The 17997-nt window shown below is 41.3% G+C and overlaps 1 protein-coding gene across 1 annotated transcript; it reads right to left on the bottom strand.

The window, feature by feature from the left end:
- Positions 1–1609: 1609 nt before the first annotated feature.
- Positions 1610–1780, bottom strand: LOC100752396 (40S ribosomal protein S28-like). Its single transcript, XM_035443869.1, has one exon. It carries the CDS (start codon positions 1778–1780, stop codon positions 1610–1612), a length of 171 nt encoding a protein of 56 aa, XP_035299760.1.
- Between the last annotated feature and the right edge of the window lie 16217 nt (positions 1781–17997).

Raw genomic sequence — 17997 nt, 5'->3', positions numbered from 1 at the left:
TACAGATGGAGAAAACAAGATATTCCACGACAAAACCAGATTAAAACAATACACATCCTTAAATCCAGCCCTACAGAAAGTACTGAAAGGAAAACTTCAACCCAATGAAGATAACTACACTCACAAAAACATAGGCAATAGATAATCTCACTTTATCAAACACCAAAAGAAAAAAGAGAGGGAAATCCACACATAATAACACCACTAACAATAAATCCAAAACAAACAAGAACCAACAATCAATGGACATTAATATCCCTCAATATCAATGGTCTTAACTGGCCTATAAAAATATACAGGCTAACAGAATGATACGAAGACGGAATCCATCCTTCTGCTCTAACAAATTGGACTTCAAACTAAAATCAATCAAAAGAGAAGAAGGGCATTTCATCCTCATCACAGGAAAAGTCCATCAAGATGAAGCCTCAATCCTGAACATCTATGCCCCAAATAGGAAGCCACCCACATTTGTAAAAGAAATATTACTAAAGCTCAAATCACACATAAAACCTCACACACTTATAGTAGGAGACATCAACACCCGGCTCTCACCAGTAGATAGGACCACCAGACAGAAACTTAACAAAGAAATAAAGGATCTAACAGAAAGTATGACCCAATTGGATTTAACAGACATCTATATAGAATATTCCATCCAAAACCAAAAGAATATACCCTCTTCTCAGCACCATATGGAACCTTCTCTAAAATTGACCACATACTTGGCAACATAGCAAACCTCTACAGATACAAAAAAAAAAAAAATGGAATAACCCTCTGTATTTTAACAGACCACCATGCTTTAAAGTTAAAATTCAACAACAACACAAATTGCAGAAAACCTACAAACTCATGGAAAGTGAACAATGCCCAATTGCACCATTCCTGGGTCAAGGAAGAAATAAAAAATAAATTAAAGACTTCCTAGAATTTAATGAGAATGAAGACACAACATGCCCAAACTTATGGGACACTTTGAAAGCAGTGCTAAGAGGAAAGTTCATAGCACTAAGTGCCCACATGAAGAAACTGGAGAAAAGTCACACTAGAGAATTGACAGAATAACTGGAAGCTCTAGAACAAAAGTAAGCAAACTCATCACGAAGAAGTAGATGCCAGGAAATAATCAAACTGAGGGCTGAAATCAATAAAGTAGAAACTAGGAAAGCATTACAAAGAATCAATGAAACAAAGAGTTGGTTCTTTTCATTTCCAACATCTCTATTCTTCTTCTTCTTCTTCTTCTTCTTCTTCTTCTTCTTCTTCTTCTTCTTCTTCTTCTTCTTCTTCTTCTTCTTCTTCTCCTCCTCCTCCTCCTCCTCCTCCTCCTCCTCCTCCTCCTCCTCCACCACCACCTCCTCCTCTTCCTCCTCCTCTCTGTGTATGTGTATGTGTTCTTTCTCTGTGTGTGCTATTCCTCCCTCCATCCCTCCCTCCATCTCTCTCCCTATGTGTCTATGTGTCAAAGTGTTAATTTTCTTTCTTTCTTGTCTGTAAACACACAACACAGATGATTTGGTAAACAATTTCAAGTCACCCCATGGGCCAAGTAGTGGATATCTAGGACCCAGCAGCAAGGTTAGAACAGTCTTCAGCTCTCTCTTTCTCACTCCACTAGAGTGAGCACATCACCTTCCTGCACAGGTTCTTTAACATTTTGGATGGTGTCATCTATAAATTCCATGTGTGCCTGCATACACTGTCCCTTTGAACCAGTCCTGCCCAGTACTTTGGTGACCCTAGCCAGCTTGATGGGCTGTACGTGACTCATGTCCATGATGGCAGTGATCTGGGTGAGGAGTTGTCTATTCTCGTTGCTGACTTTCTCTTCTGTGATGCTGATTTTCTTGTTCACACCCTGTGCTAGTTTCCTTATTTCATTTACTTGTTTGCTTGTTTCCTCTTTGAAGCCACTGATCATGCATACAAATAGTTGGTTCTTCAAGAATAACCAACAAGATAGAAAAACCTCTATCCAAACTAACCAAAAGGCAGAAAGAGAGAGCATGCTAATCAACAAAATCAGAAGTGAAAAGGGGGATATAAAAACAGACACTGAGGAAATCCAGAGAATCATCAGATCATACTTTGAAAACCTGTACTCCACAAAATTCAAAAATCTAAAGAAAATGGACAATGTTTTGGATAGTTTTCACTTACTAAAATCAAGAACAGATAAGCCATTTAAATCTACCAAAGCAGGATAACAAGCAGGAGAAAGAATATTAGATATGGAAAATGAGGTCTAGGAAATGCTATACTCATTACAAAGATTAAGAAAGATATGAATACAATTCCTAAGAATTCTGGGATATGATCAAAATATCAAACCTAAGAATCTGTGTAGTAGAAGAAGCTGAGGTAATATATGTGTATATAAGTAAATAATCTACTCAGTGAAATGATAATAGAAATATTCTAGAAATTTAGGCAAAGAAATAGAAATCCTAGCACAAGAATCAATAGAGATGAGCAGCCAAGACCTATTCCTTACACACTATAGTCAAAAGTTCCAAGACAATGACACAAGAAAACAATATTAAAAACTGTTAAGAGAACACCCACTCTTTTTATGAAAGTTAACAAAGAACAAAGAAAGAATTAGTCATGCCCAAGACCAGTAAATAAGCAACTCCCTAACACAAACAGGGAGAAATAAAAGAACAATAATTGAGCTAGCCAAGGAAACAGACAATCAAATTACAGGAATTACCAGGTCTCTCTCAATGATAAGCCTAAATGCAAATGGTCTTGACCTTCCAATAAAAAGATACAAAATATATCATTGGATTAAAACTTAAGATCCAACTATTTATTATTTGTAAAATACACATCTCACTGGCAATGACAATTTCATATAGAAACTGAAGTGATAGAAGTCAATGTGCCAAACAAATAGAGCCCAACTATACTTATATCTGATAAAGTAGACTTCAAGGCAAAATTAGTCAGAAGACATAAAGAAGATTGTTCTGGTTTGATTTTCTATTGCTATGATAAAGAATATGACCAAAGACAACTTGAGGAGGAAAGGGTTTACTTGGCTTACAAACCCCAACCACCACACATTATTGAGGAAAGTCAGGACAGAACTCAAGAAACCTAGAGGTAGGAATGGAAGCAGACTATGGAAGAATGCTACTTACCCACTTGCTCTCCATGGCTCATTCAGATTGGTTAATATATATATATATATATATATATATATATATATATATATATGGCTCAGGACCATTTGTCTAGGGGTGGTATTGCCCACAGGTGGGCTGGACTCTCCCACATAAATCATTTAGTAAGAAAAAGTCCCCACAGATTTGCCTACAGGCCAATCTGATAGAAGCATTTTTTCAACTGAGGCTCCCTCTTCCCAAATGACTCTATCTTGAGTCAAGTTGACAAAAACTACAACACAAAGATCATCACATATTAGTATCAGAGATAATCCACCATGAGTATATCAATAATAAATTTACCAAATATACACATATCAGCTGAATATTGGAGCTGCCAATTTTATTTTTAAAAAAAAACACTCTTTGTTATTAACGGTCACAGAGTCTTGATGCAATAAGGTGTGTGACTTCTATGCCATGCACTCACCTTTATTCAGATCATCCAAACTAAAAATTAACAAAGAAACTTAAGAGTTAGACTGGACCCTACAGATACCTACAGAATATTCCTTCCACAGTTGTTGAATGCAGTCTTGTCACAGCCCATTAACTTTCTCTAAAACACATTATATCTCAAGCAATAAAGAAATTCTTAACAAATACTAAGAAAAAAATAGTTCTTGCATCTTATATCACAGTTGAATAAAACCAGAAGTTATTAGCAAAATAAATTAATAAAGCTATATAAATACATGAAAATGACCAATATACTATTGAATGATAAATAGGTCATTGAAGAAATTGAGGAGAAATATTTTAAATCCTAAAATGAAACAAAAATGATAGCACAATTTATCATAAATGTTGGGATTCAGCAAGGAATTCTAAGAGGGAAGTCTATAGCTAAAAGTATTTACACCTAAAAAATAAAAAAGAACTCAAATAAATAATTTAAGGACACACCACCAGGCCTTAACAAAATAAGAACAAGCCAGATCTAGTGGTGCAGGCCAGTAATCCTAGCTACTTGGGAGGTCGAGGCTGGAAGATTGCAAGTTCAAGTTCAAGAGTAAGGGCAAGGCCATCCAAGCTAATTTAGTGAAAACTTCAGTCAAAATTTAGAAAAGATTTTTAAAAGGGCTGAGGATATAATTATGTGGTTCAGTTGTAGAGCATTTGTTAATACATATAAAGTCTCTTATTGAATTCTAATACTGAAGAGAGAGAGAAAGGGGAGAAGGAAGGGAGGGAGGGAGGAAGGAAGGGAACAGAGCAAGTGAAACCCAAATCAGTAGATAAATAGAAATACTGAAAATCAGGGCAGAAATTAATGAAGTGGTGACTGAAAAAATAACCCAAAGAATCAAGAAACCAATGAGTTACGAGCTTAAATGTGAAATGAAATACAGCCAGAGAGTTATAGCTAACTCAGGTATGTTCCAAGATATTTGTTTCCTGATCTGCTGAGATGTGAGCAAGCAACCTCCATGCCCATAACACCAAAGATCCAAACATTTCACCACCACGCCTTTCCTATCATAATGGTCTGGACGATTTCAAAGTGTGAACCAAAGTAAATCCTTACTCCACTAAAATGCTTCTTGTAAGATATTTGGTCATACCAACAATAAAAATAACAACAAAAGTAATTAATGCAAAAAAAAGTTTGTTCTTTGAATACTTGACAAACCCTTAGCCAAACTAACTAAAAGAAAGTGAGGAAAGACTAGCATTAATAAAAGTAAAACAAAAGTGGACATTAAAACAGATGCCAACAAAATTCAGAGACTCATTGGGGAATACTTTGAAAATGTATTTCTGGAAGGATGGAAATGATAGATTTGTAGATGTGTCTGACTTACCAAAATTAAATCAAGAGGATATAAGCATCTGAAAGAGATCTATAAGGAGCAGTGATGTTGAAGCAGTCGCAAAGAGTCTCCTAAAAAAGAAAAGCTCAGGACTAGGCAGGCTCACTGCAGAATTCTATCAGACTAAAGAAAAAATACAAGTTCCATATGATTTCATAAAAAATAAACTGTCAAACTCATTCTTTGAGGACGGTAATACTCTGGTATCAAAACTGGGTAAGGGCACAACAAAAACAGAAAACTAATAGGCCAACTTCTCTGATGAACATAAATGCAATAATTCTCAATAGAATACTAGCAAACTGAGCTCAGCAACACATTAAGAAGGCCACGTACTCCAATCAAGTTGTTTTCATTCCATGAGTGTAAGAACAGTTCAATATCACAGATCAATAACTGTAATACAGCACACAGACTCAGGGATAGAAATCACTTGACTTCTCAAATCAAAGGGATCATGAAGAAAATGCATTTGACATAATTCAATACATTTTACTAGGAAAGCCCCCAAAGAAAGTAGAAGCAGAAGGAGCATGTCTCAAACTAATAAAGGTGGTATAATAAATCTATAGTCAGCACCATGTGAAATGATGAACACCTGAAAGCATTCCATTTCAAATCAGGAGTGAGACTCAGGGGCCCACTCTCTCTGCACTTACTCAATATAATGCTTGAAGTCAAAGAGCTATAACCCAAAAGAAAAAGAAAGGGGGGGATGCAAAAGGAAGAGATCAGCCTATCACCACTGACAAGCAATATGATCCTATATTTAAAAGATCCTAAAGAATCCACCAGCAAACTTTAATATCTGTTACGCACTTCCAGCAAAGTCATAGGATGTAAAATCAGCATACATTAACCAAGAGTTTTTTAAGCCAAATTCGGTGACTCTCATGTGTAATTGAAGCACTCAAGAGTCTAAGGCGGAATGATTGTAGTGAGGTTTGAGGCCAGACTAGAGTACAGAGTGACTTCCAGGCCAGCCCGAGCTATAAAGACCCTGTCCAAAACACAAACAAACAAAAAACTTGTTTGTTTGTATTTTTTGTTGTTTGTTTTTCCAGGCAGGGTTTCTCTGTGTAGCTTTGAAGCCAGCCCCAGAACTAGGTATGTAGACCAGGCTGTCCTTGAACTCACAAAGTTCCACCTGCCTTTGCCTCCCAAGTATTTGGATTAAAGGCGTGCACCACCACCCAGCACCTTCCTACTTTTTTATCAACATACTTACTGAGGATGTGGTGTGTGTGTGTGTGTGTGTGTGTGTGTGTGTGTGTGTGTGTGTGTGTTGGGACAGGGGGAGTCTCAATCACACTAGCTTTAAAAAAAAAAAGAAAGAAAGAAAAGAAAGTGGAAATAAAACCCAATCAAAGAGGTGAAAGATTCCTACAACAAAGACTCTGAAACACTGAAGAGAGATTGAAGAAAACAGTAGACAGCTGAAAGAATCCGTGCTCCCGGTATAACAGAGTTAACACTGTGAAAATGGCTGCCAAAAGTGATCTGTGGCTCACCATAACCCCCCTCCCTATCTGTTGTCTGTTTCCTTGGTGACAGCCACTTTGATCTGGATATAATGGATTCTCAATGAGCAAGTGACTGTGGATGACAACAAACGCTATGTCTCATACCATAACAATTCACTTTGTGATGCAGATAGGAGTAAAGTTTGCACGTGAGAACATGTCTCAGGATGCTTCCAGAGTTATATGTTTATAGATTTTTCTTCTTATGCAAAATCTTACAGATGTAGGATGTATCAGCCAGATTTCTGCCATTGGGATGAAATATCTGAGTTAAAATTAAAAGGAAGAAAGGTTTTATTTTGATTCAAGTTTAGAAGGTTTCAGGTCATGGTCAGTGACTGCCGATAATGATATTATATACTCTTTTTTTTTAAAGTAGAAGATTTCAAATGTTTTTACTACAAAGGTATGATAAATGATTGATGAGATAGATATACTTGCCTTGACTTAATCACAAAGCATATAAATACTGTAGCATCGCATGGTGTATTATACATATATACAATTTATACAACCATTTTTAAAAGGTCTAGGGTGTAACTGCTAAGTAGGAAGAAATGCCCACATGGAGGAGGGGTCACAAAGATCTTCTGTGTCAATCGGGATATGAGAGCAGAGGAGAAATGGTTTCTTCAACACACAGGGTTAAATACTGTTCCCCCTTCCAGGTTCACGTGTTCGTGTCCAGGATGTCAAAAGTGACCTTATTTGAAGGTAGTCTTTATGGAGGTCATGAGGTTAAAGCAAGACATTAGGATGGGCTGCTGTTCAATATGACTGATACCTTTGCAGGAAGAGGAAATCTGGAAGTGGAAATGTGCTTAGTGGTAAAACTGCCAAAAAGGAGAAGATGGCAATGTAGTACAGGGGGTCCCCAAATGGTTCTGTCTCTCTTCATGGCGATTTGTGGTTTCCAACCTCCAGAGCCAAGTAAGTTTGGAGTCCCAGGTCCTTTGTCACAACAGTCTTAGGAAATTAATACAGTTGGACAGTAGATGGCTGGAGGCTGGATAAATAGACAGATCTGTAACAGAACGAGAGCAGAAAATATGAGTGATGGATGCCCTGGTTTCCAGACAGTTGCTGTAAAGCACTTTCAGTGTTGCCACTGTGTTTGAAAGACTGCAAGTGTTTGGGAAAAAAGACTATTACCAAGTGTTCCTTTTCAGCAAAGAAGAAAACAATGCTCTTCCACTGTGTGGGTTCATTCCTAGAATTCTGTGACTAGATAATTCCGCACCCAGAAAAGAGCAAAGAGCTTCAGATGAACAAGCAGCCAGCTCATCAGTGGTGACATTTAACATACATGCACAGTCTCTCTCTCTCTCTCTCTCTCTCTCTCTCTCTCTCTCTCTCTCTCTCTCTCTCTCTCACACACACACACACACACACACAGAGAGAGAGAGAGAGAGAGAGAGAGAGAGAGAGAGAGAGAGAGACATTAACACCCTACATATTGACTTGGAACTTCTTTAGAGACTCTGTATTCCAAAACCCTGAAATAAAAACACCACTGTGTAGGTACATTCTCACTTGTTTCATTGTCATTTGTGTGACAATAAAAACAATCTGGAAGCAACTTGGCTGCTCATTCCCTGAGGCAGTTCATCTGTGGGACACTGTGTTTCAGTTCAGTGAGTTACATGTGCATTGTTGTATGCATACTCTTAGCCACTGCCCCATGCTGTAGCTCAGCCTGTATTATAAAAATCATTGTACAATTTCAATACCATATAGTGTATAGCAACATCATAAAGGACTAATGAAAGGTTGAAAGAGGACATTCTCCTGTGAAGACTCCAGGAGTGGTTAGGCAACTTTATCTTCTAAGTTCATTCCTACAACCCAGCGTGAGGAGGAGGAGGCATCCAAGGGTAACCAGAACCACTGACCCTAAGGCCAGTGGCAGAAGCAAGAAAGGACCCTGGAGTCAAACCAGAGAAGCAAGCCGAGGGGAAGAGTTGACCATTGAACACTGGAGAAAGAGTTGTGATCTGGTGATAGCAATGGGGTTTATTCATAGAGAATCCAGCTATTACGGGGGCTAACAGGAGAGCAGCTGGTAGCTAAATTACTGCAAATTCTTGGGCCAGAAAATGTGAATTTGGAAATCTAGCTTTTCTACTATCTGTGGGGCAAGGCACACGCTTCAGTCTATTTCATTGTTTATAAAAAGAGGTGGAAGAGTAAATGGTGATGTCTAGATACCTACTGTCAGCATTCAGAGGCAAATCCCATGTTATTAGTATCTGAGTTCATAACAGCAGATGCTCAGTAATGATGACACCAGCCATTGTCACATCTTCCTGTGCAGACCATTCATTACATATACTCAACTGTGTCACCGTTAACATCAGTATCACGATATCTTCTTTTCCTCAGAGATGAAAAGAGGGAAACACTTTCCTCTGCCTTCCTTGCCTCCTGTTCTACAGGCCACGGGCCTCCTGTTTCTTCATCTTTTTTTATCTCCGTATGCAGCTGAGGAGTGCAGCCTTTAAACAGCCCAAATGGCTGGAAGCCAGCAGAAGAACCTATCACAGCAGTGTCCTAGTAATAATTGGCCCTGATCCATTCATGCAAATGGTTCATGTATGCACTGTGCCAGTGAAGACATCAGGACTTGGGGACCAAGCTTAGGTATCTGGGTCAGAGCCAGATTTTAATTACTCTGTAGGGAGGAGGGAGATAGAGTAGGGAAGAGAAGGAGAGAGATGAAAGAAAAGCCAAGACTGGAGCAAGAAAAGGGTGGGTTTTTTTTTGTTTTTTTGTTTTTTTTTAACAGGGAAAAAGTGGATAGAGAGCCAATATGAAGCTCAGGTGCTATTCATAAAAACCAGAAAGTGGTAACCCACCCATTGCCATGAATTAGTGCTGGGCATGTTTAGATTGAATGTTCCACTCTGGGAATTTCCATGGCTCAGCTCTGTTCTACACTCTCTCTGGTTGGATGAGTTAGGTGGTGGAAGATATGCCCATGTGCCTCCAGACCCGAGAAGCTCCAAAATCAAAGAGGTCCTTTCCCCATCCTCCCACCTACAGGGTGAGCTACCATCACATCTCAGAGGGAGGGAAAGCCTCCAAAAACCTCCCACACGGCATTCCACCTTGTTTCTTTCTAAAGAAATCAAGCCTTTTAACTTTCTGTCTCACATATTCAACAACCCTCCCAAGCAAGAAACCACTGGGTTTCCTTGGCAATTTTGCCAGAGTGCACCACTCTCTTTGGTGGAAGGAAAAGCAGTTTTTGAGTGGACTACTGCCCGTAGAACTTCAGGATAGAGTCTGTCCTCCTTGAAGAATATCCCAATCCCATAAAAATTTCATATTCTGCTTTAATTATAAACAAGTAGCTGTTGTTACCCTACCCTCATCAGCCTTCGGTCCCACCAAAACTCAGAGGTGATGGGTAGAAAAAAAGAGATACTTCCAAGAAAGGTTAAGGTTGGGGCCCAGATATCAACTGTCAACTGGAGTTTTATCCACAGCAGCTCAATCCTCAAGATTTACCTGGTTCTTTGACCTCAGCAGCACCCTGTTGTCTTTTTTATAGCACTGTGACCATACCATGTACCTATTGCTCCCCAACTATGTGTCACTTACCACAGCTACCCTAGGAGGTAGACATCAAAAGCAACTGTGCTGGTTGGCTTTAACTGTCAATTGACAATTACCTGAGAGCCTCAATCAAAGAATTATCTAGATCAGGTTGGTCTTTGGGGATTGTCTTGATTGTTGATTAATGTGGGAGAACCCAGCCCATTGTAGGTAGCACCATTCATTGGGTAGGGGTTCCCAAATTGTATAGGCCAGAAGAACTGTAGGCGAGTAGAAATAAGCAAAGGGCCTTTCATTTGTTCTCTCTTTCTCTCAACCAAGCTCCTGCCTCATCTTCCCTGCAACATGGGCAAATAAATCTGGACCTGTAAGCTGAATAAACCCTTTCTACCCCAAAGTTGCTTTTGGTTGTGGTATTTTGTTACAGCAACAGAAATAAAACTAGAATAAAATTCCTCTCTGGGAAGGCTGGCCAGCCAACTTCTTCTACCTTAACCTCTTCTACTTCCCTCCTATTACCAAGTCTAGAAACTGAAGTTTGTTTGTTTTTATCCCCCATTTGGCAAAAGCCTTGCAGTACAGTGCCAGGATCCAGGATCCAGGATCCAGGATCCCAAGCTGTTGCCCTGGGTTGGCCTTCCTATTATGTCTATTGCATAACAAGTGCCTTTCTTCCTGGCTGAGTGTCGACATTACTCAAATGTGACAATGCTTCCTTTGCCTTTGTTCTCCTCCTCCCAGCTCATCAACCTCAACCAGTCCACACCATAGCACTGTGAAAACCGAGTCAGCAGGAAACAACTGCAAACTGATATATGATGCCTGATACATGGCTCTGAGTGCTAAAGAGATACCCATGATTGGCATATTCTCTTGATGGTCTCAGAATTGCTTGGGGGCCTTGTCACTCATCAGAGCACAAGTAATAAGCTATTAAAGTTCACCCACCCTATCCAAGTATGTGGTCACTACTGGACTTGGGCTTCCCTAGTGTTACAGATGCCCAAGAAAGACAAAAACCTGACAAGGTCATTGGGTCCATCCTCTAGTTTCCAGGCTAACCAAATTCTAAGACAAAGGAGAGTCTATCATTTTGTTGAGTCCTGAGATCCACAGTGAGGGAGGTATTCTATTCTCATTTCACGGATGAAAGCATGAGTGTTGATGAAGATACAGCTAGGAACACAGATGTAGGCTTGGTTCCAGCAATGGCCTTGCAAACTTAAAGAAAATATTCCCAGTCATTGTCCCCTCTCCTGCCTCCCAGATACTTCTGACCAAGTACAAAGAGGATAGGAAGGGGGACAACCCTCCCAAAGGTAACTGAATCCAAGTCTGAACTCTAAAAAGGGGTTCTTTGTAGAATGGAGCTGGGGAGAGCCTGCAAACATGATTGTCATGCAGGGGCAGCCCCCTAAAGATGTTACCCACTCATAATATCTTGGTATGAGTGACTAGAGCAGACACATTCATGAGATACAAACACACACGTCTCCAGCCCAAGGGGCAACTGCCCTATTGATATCTAAGAGAAAGGTACCAGATTAAGAAAGCAGAGGATTATGGGTGGAAAACTCCAGGCTCCCCTACTAAAGCTACAAGCTGACCACAGACTTGGATCTCACTCATTTGCTTCTTGCTGTGATAGGTCTCCCTGAGATTGGACAGGGGTAGATACATTACCCAAAGCTTGAGGATGGACATAACTTCCTCCACTTGGACTCCAGCTCCCAAAGGTCTACATATGCTTTTGTGAAACATTTAGATTAGGATGTTTGTCTCTTAGCTGAAAGGGTTTTATATTTCTTTTTGTCTTCAGAGGGCAGCAAAAGCTATTCCTCTGTTGGGGTAGGGGGACTCCATTTATTTGGAAAAACTTGTGGGAACAGCACCTCCAGCCTTTGTTTGTGCTTCCACCCTCAGGGCTGCCCATTCTGTGGCTTGACAAGAGCATGAAACCAGGTCACCAAGGATCCTAGGATTTGAGTAAGAGACAGCAAGAATAGAAGGGAAATACTAGGTGGGAGAGCAGGTGGAAGAGATGTTGGAAGGGAAAAAAAGGAGGAAAGAGGATATGATGGCCAATACTGAGTGTCAACTTAGCATCTAGAATCTTCTAAGAGATAAGCCTCCAGGCATGTCTAGAGTGGATTGTAGTAGGGTACCCATTTTGTGGGCTGGGTCCTAGAATGAATAAAAGGAGAAAGTGATCTGAGCACCAGCATGCATCTCTCTCTGCTTCTCAACTATGGATGTCACGTGGCCTCCTGTTCCTGCCATCATGACTCCCTACACCACAAGGAACTGTACCCTTGGTCCCTAAGCCAAGCAAACCCTTTCTTCCTTAGGTTGGTTTTGCAGGATATGTTGTCACTGCAATGAGCAAAGTAACTAATACAGAAATGGGGAAGAGGAGAAGTCTGGGAAGTGATAAAGCAAGTAAGGGATGGGTGGGGAAAGAAGATGGGGAGGTGAGCTGCAAGAACTCTCCATTTCAGTCTGGGTTATATGACTTTGTCTATCCACACTTGCTCAGAACTGGCTGTCACTGACCGTGCTTTCTCTGGAGAGTGACCCAGGAAACACAGAAGAAAATGAAAGCCTTTGTAGTAGTGATGGCAATATTAATAAATAAAACAGACCAAAGGCAAGGTTATTAAGTCAAAGAAAAGCTGGCTGCAGAGAGAGCTCCCCACTTGCTATGTGGCTTTGATTGCTGTCTAGGGAGGATTTTAAATGCCTTAGCCATGTGCTATTCCAAAGTTAGGAGAAACCTGGACATCTCAGGGGCTGCTCCAACCCTTTCATTTGACAGAGAAAGCTCTGAGAAATTAAATTATTTTCTCAATACCACTCAGTAAGATAATAATAGATTATGACTCAGGGGATGCACAGCTCCCAATCAGAGAGGTAGCTTTACAGCGCTGAGAGTCTGGGAGCTTTGACACTAGTCAGCTCTGAGTTCCAATCCCAGCTCTTCCCACTAGCCCTGAAGTGGACTCTGGATCTTTTAGAGTTTCCTGTGGGAAGAATTAAGTGAAATGCAGCAGTGAAAAAAATGGATATCTCTCTTTTTAATAACAGCCTTGGTCAAAATTGCTTTTTTCTGTGTGAAATAGGGTTCAGCTGTAGCCTCATGTCCTGTGCTGGGGGTGAGGACATAAGAAAAGAACCTTCTGTGTTAGCCCCAGTTATGGTTTGAATTAGAAATGGCTCCCATGGGCCATTTGAATGCTAGTCATTAAGGAGTGGTGCTAACTGACAGAGACTGGGATTTGAGGTTTTTTTGGTGTAGGTGTGGCTTTGTTAGAGGAAGTGTATCACTGGGGATGAGCTTTGGGGTCTCAAATGCTCAAGCCAGGCCCAGTCTCTTGCTTTTCCTGCTGCCTGGGGATACAGATGTAGGTCTCTCAGCTCCTTCTCCAGCACCATGTCTGCCTGTGTGCCACCATGCTTTCTTACAAGATGACAAGGAACTAAACCACTAAAACTGTAAGCCAGCCCTGATAAAATGCTTTCCTTTATAAGAGTTTTGTGGCCTTGGTGTCTCTTCACAGCAATAAGACAGACCAAGACTCCAAGTGACCAAGCTCATAGGGACTCTAGGGTCTCACTATGAGGATAAAATTTTCATTAAGTGTCCTTTCCATATAACTGGGACTTGAGGGTGTTGATTCAGTTACCTCTTTCCCATCCTGCTCATCTCTTTCCTCCCTATCCATTTACCCCACAAAATAGAGATTGACACCAGTCACCATGATAGCTGCTACTAGATAGTGTGATTTTTTACATTTAAAGTCATTCAGAGACGATAAAATGGAAAATTCAAGTCCCCCCACACGTTGTACTTCAATTGTGACACAGAGTCGATGGCTATCATATAGGACATCAGCGTAGAACATTTTTGTCATTGCAGAAAATACATCCCCCTTATTATCCATGGTTTCTCTTTCTGTGTTTTCTTCATCATCTATATTTAGTGTGATAGCTAATCTCAATTTCAGTTTAAGTGGATGGGTCAGCACCTAGCAGGTTAATAAAACCCACCACTGGGTACAATCATGAGTGTGTTCCCAAAGAGGACTAAGTAATCAGGGATAATTTCCCAGAGTATGAGAGGCACTGTAGCATAGGATGGGATCTAATAGGAATAGGGGAAGGGGTAGAGAGCCAGCTCCTGGCCACCATGATGTGAGTTGCTTCCCTAAACCCACCCTACCACTATGGCCTTAGGGTTTCTGTTGCTGCAATGATACACCGTCACCAAAAAGCAAGTTGGGGAGGAAAGGGTTTATTTGAATTACACTTCAGCATTACTGTTCATCACTGAAGGAAGTCAGGACAGGAACTTAAACAGAGCAGGTTTCCAAAGGCAGGAGCTGATACAAAGGCCATGGTGGGGGTGGGGAGACTGACTTACTGTCTTACTTCCCCTGGCTTGATCAGCCCATCTTCTTATAGAAACCAGGACCAGCAGCCCAGGAATGGCACCACCCACCATGGGTTGGGCCCTTCCCCACTGATTGATAAATGTGAAAATGCCTTACAACTGGATCTCATAAAGGCTTCAGCTGAAGCTCCTTTCTCTGATGACTCTAACTTGTGTCAAGTTGACACACAAAACCAGCCAGTACAGACTGAAACCCTGAGTTAAAATTTGTCTTTTCTTCTTTAAGTTATTCTGTTGAGTATTTGTCACAGTGACAAAAAAAAAAAAAAAAAAAAAAAAAAAAAAAAAGCCTAACACTGTTAACTGTAGTCCAGAGATCTTACACGGAAAATTCCAGAAGTAAACAAATCATAAATTTTGTTTTTGTTTTGTTTAATGCTTGTTGGCTGGTTGGAACAAGACTTGGTTATGCTGCCTAGGCTGGCCTGGAATTTGCTGTGTATCCCCAGGCTAGCTTTGACTTCACACCCTTCTTTCTCCAGACTCCCAGGTTAGCACTATCAAGCCTGGTTCTCAATTCATGTTATAAGCATGCTAGTCTTAGTGGCTAGAAGAAATCTCGTACTTTCTCAGAACTTTGTACTGAGTTTGAATCCTCTCCTTGTCACATTTAGCCATACCATAAACTCTACATGCCTGTTAGTCACTTAGCAGTCACAATGCCGCTGTGTTTGCATTCAAGGAAAACTTTACAACAAAGCCCCAATGCCCAAGATCAGTGGGCAGTTACCATATGCCAGAGAGAAGTGTACGATGAGTAAATTGAAAAGCAGAAAGTTCACCATAGATCCGTGAGTATATAGGAGAAAACATAGTACTTGTAGGGCTTGATATGATCTGCAATTTCAAACATCCACAGAGGGGAGAGATGTCTCTAAAACTTCATCCCACCCAGATAAGGAGTGACTGCTGTATTGCACATTGATAGTTCAGGCCCATTTCTGTAGTTTTATTGTTTTCCTTTATGTTTTATTGTCCTACCAAAAACTGCTACAAACCCAGCTGTTGGCTTGTTTCCAGACCCCAAAATTTGAGGAAAACAACTTCACATGCTGCCTCAGTGGCCCTGACTGGCTGTGGACAGCTCTGCAGGGGTGCACTGGTGCTGAGCAGGTGATGCTCCTCCCTCTAGAATAGCAGATAACTAGCAATCATGTCTCCCCTCATAGCTAATAGTGCGCTGACTTGCTTGCTTGTGTCTTTTCTTCTTTATCTTCATCCCCGACTTCGTTGTAGCTCCCTGGGGACTGCAGGTTAAACAATCTGAACTCTTCCTCAGGTGCCACAGTCCTGCTGGTTTGGGCATAGTAGAGGGGAGATAGGGGGTGAATGCTGAATTAACTGTTTCCTCATTTCCTCTTCTTGCCATGACCTCAATTTCCAGTCCAATATATGTGCTAACAGCAAGCAGCGACCATAGCTTCCTGAAAATAGGAGTCTAAAGAGAAAAGGGCAGAGAGGAGGGGAGGAGGAGAGGCTTGCTCTTCTTACCCAGCAAGTTTTTATTTTGTCAATTGAGAAGAATCAAGACTAATGGAAGAGCATGCCCACCAATCACCTAAAACAAGTGGCTCCTCCTCATTTGCTCTCTAGTTTCTTCTTTACAGCCAACCTTATAAGCCCAGGCATCTAATAGTTGTCACTCACTCGTTCATTTTTCTGAGGCATTCCTTCCCATTGGAATCACCTGAAGAAGGTTTTTGTTTCCAATGTGCACAGGCCCAGTCTGTAGCCCAGGCGAACTGGATCTGGACCAGTGGATGGCCAGAGTGAGCAAAAATGGAGGATTGCAGGCTTGGGTGTTGCAAAACATTCTCTGGGCATTCTGTTACCGGCTCCTGAGTAGGAACCCTGTAGCCACTCCTCCCTCTGCCACATCCTCAGTCATCAAACACACCTTAGATGCAGAGACCTGCTAGGTGACAATTGAATTCTTGTTCAAATACAGAGGCCCCTGGGGCTTAACTACCCATTAGAAACATCCAGAAAAGCTTGAAAACACCTGGTGCACAGGCCTGCCTCCAAATCAATGACTCTGAATTTCCCTGGGGAGAGAACCAGGACCCAGCATTCTTTAAAGTGTTCTAGGTCATTCTATTATCGCCACTTCAGGATAGGAGAATTCTCTGAAATATTGGTGGGGGGGATGGAGGGTGGATGAGGTGTGTGAGGAAGTTCCAATTTCGCTTTAGAGACACATAGTTACAGGAGCATCCCAACCCACTGTCTTCATTATCCTTCTTCTGGTAGATGAGGCACAGAGGACCAGCCCAGGGCAGAATTCAAAGGACGTAGTTGCATGTGCTGTCTGGAAAGGGAAGCTGCTGGTCAGCCAAACTGCAAACTTAAATACCTCGGCCCTTTAAGAACACAGAATCCATTTCAAAGCAAGGTTGTATTGTGGAGATGTCTCCAGTGCTAGGGTACAGAAGTAGAAGGAGTCATCTCTGACATTCCACTCTGTTTACTGTTTGTTGATATTTTCATCTGTTTTGTTGCTGTGTGTGTGTGTGTGTGTGTGTGTGTGTGTGTGTGTGTGTGTGTGTGTGCCCTACCACACAGCTACATCCCCTTATCAACACTTTTGAGTACCTGCCACAGACCAGACACTTGAGTGCAATGGAATGAAAAAGACGTGTCACCCTTTAGGGAGAACATGGTCTGGGCAAGGTAGACTCCAAGTATCAGTTTCTTTATCATAAAATCAGGACCTACTTGTAACTGTTCTCACTGCTGTGACAACGTAACTCACAAAATCAAGAGTCTATTGTGGCTTGCTGTTTGAGGGTACTGTCATCACAGAGGAAGGTGGGTAACGGGAGCTTGGGGCAGCTGGCACTTTCTGTCAGCAGTCAGGAAGCAGGTGGTTGCTGCTGCTCAGCCCATTTGCTCTTGTCATTCATCTAGAACCATGGAATGGCACTACCCTTAGTTAGCATGGATCTTTCTACTTTAGTTAACCCAGTCTAGAAACGCCCTGACACACATGCCCAGAGGTTTAACTCCTAGGTTATTTGGGATCTTGTCAAGTTGATCATCACAGGGAGGAAAAACGTAAGTAAATCTTAATGATTCCAGAAGGTTCCAGTGGCTCATGGACCTGCGATACTGAGATAGTGGTTAAAACAGAAAGATGTTCTTTGCTTCCTCACTGACTTTCCTAGATGGCTGGTGGGTTTTGTTACTTCTTGTGTCGCTGAACAAATGCTGACAAGAAGCATTTTGAGGGAGGAAGGCTGTATTTTGATTCCTGGTTTAAGTAGAGTGACAGGAGCATCTGCAGGCTGCCGAAGCAGGAGCATAAGACAAAAATCCAACATCTTAGTGAACTAAGAAGCAGACTGAGAGAGGATAGCAGAAGTGGAGCTGGACACCTCATAAAGTCCTACTTCCTCCAAATAGGCCCTACCTCCAACAAAGGTCTCACAGACTCCCGAAACAGATCCACCATATGGGTCCACTGGGGCACATTTTATACT

Source organism: Cricetulus griseus, chromosome 4 (genome assembly GCF_003668045.3).
Source record: "Cricetulus griseus strain 17A/GY chromosome 4, alternate assembly CriGri-PICRH-1.0, whole genome shotgun sequence".
In the NCBI taxonomy this organism is placed as follows: Eukaryota; Metazoa; Chordata; class Mammalia; order Rodentia; family Cricetidae; genus Cricetulus; species Cricetulus griseus.
The sequence above is the reverse complement of the archived record's forward strand: the minus strand, read 5'-3'. Positions and strand labels throughout refer to the sequence as shown.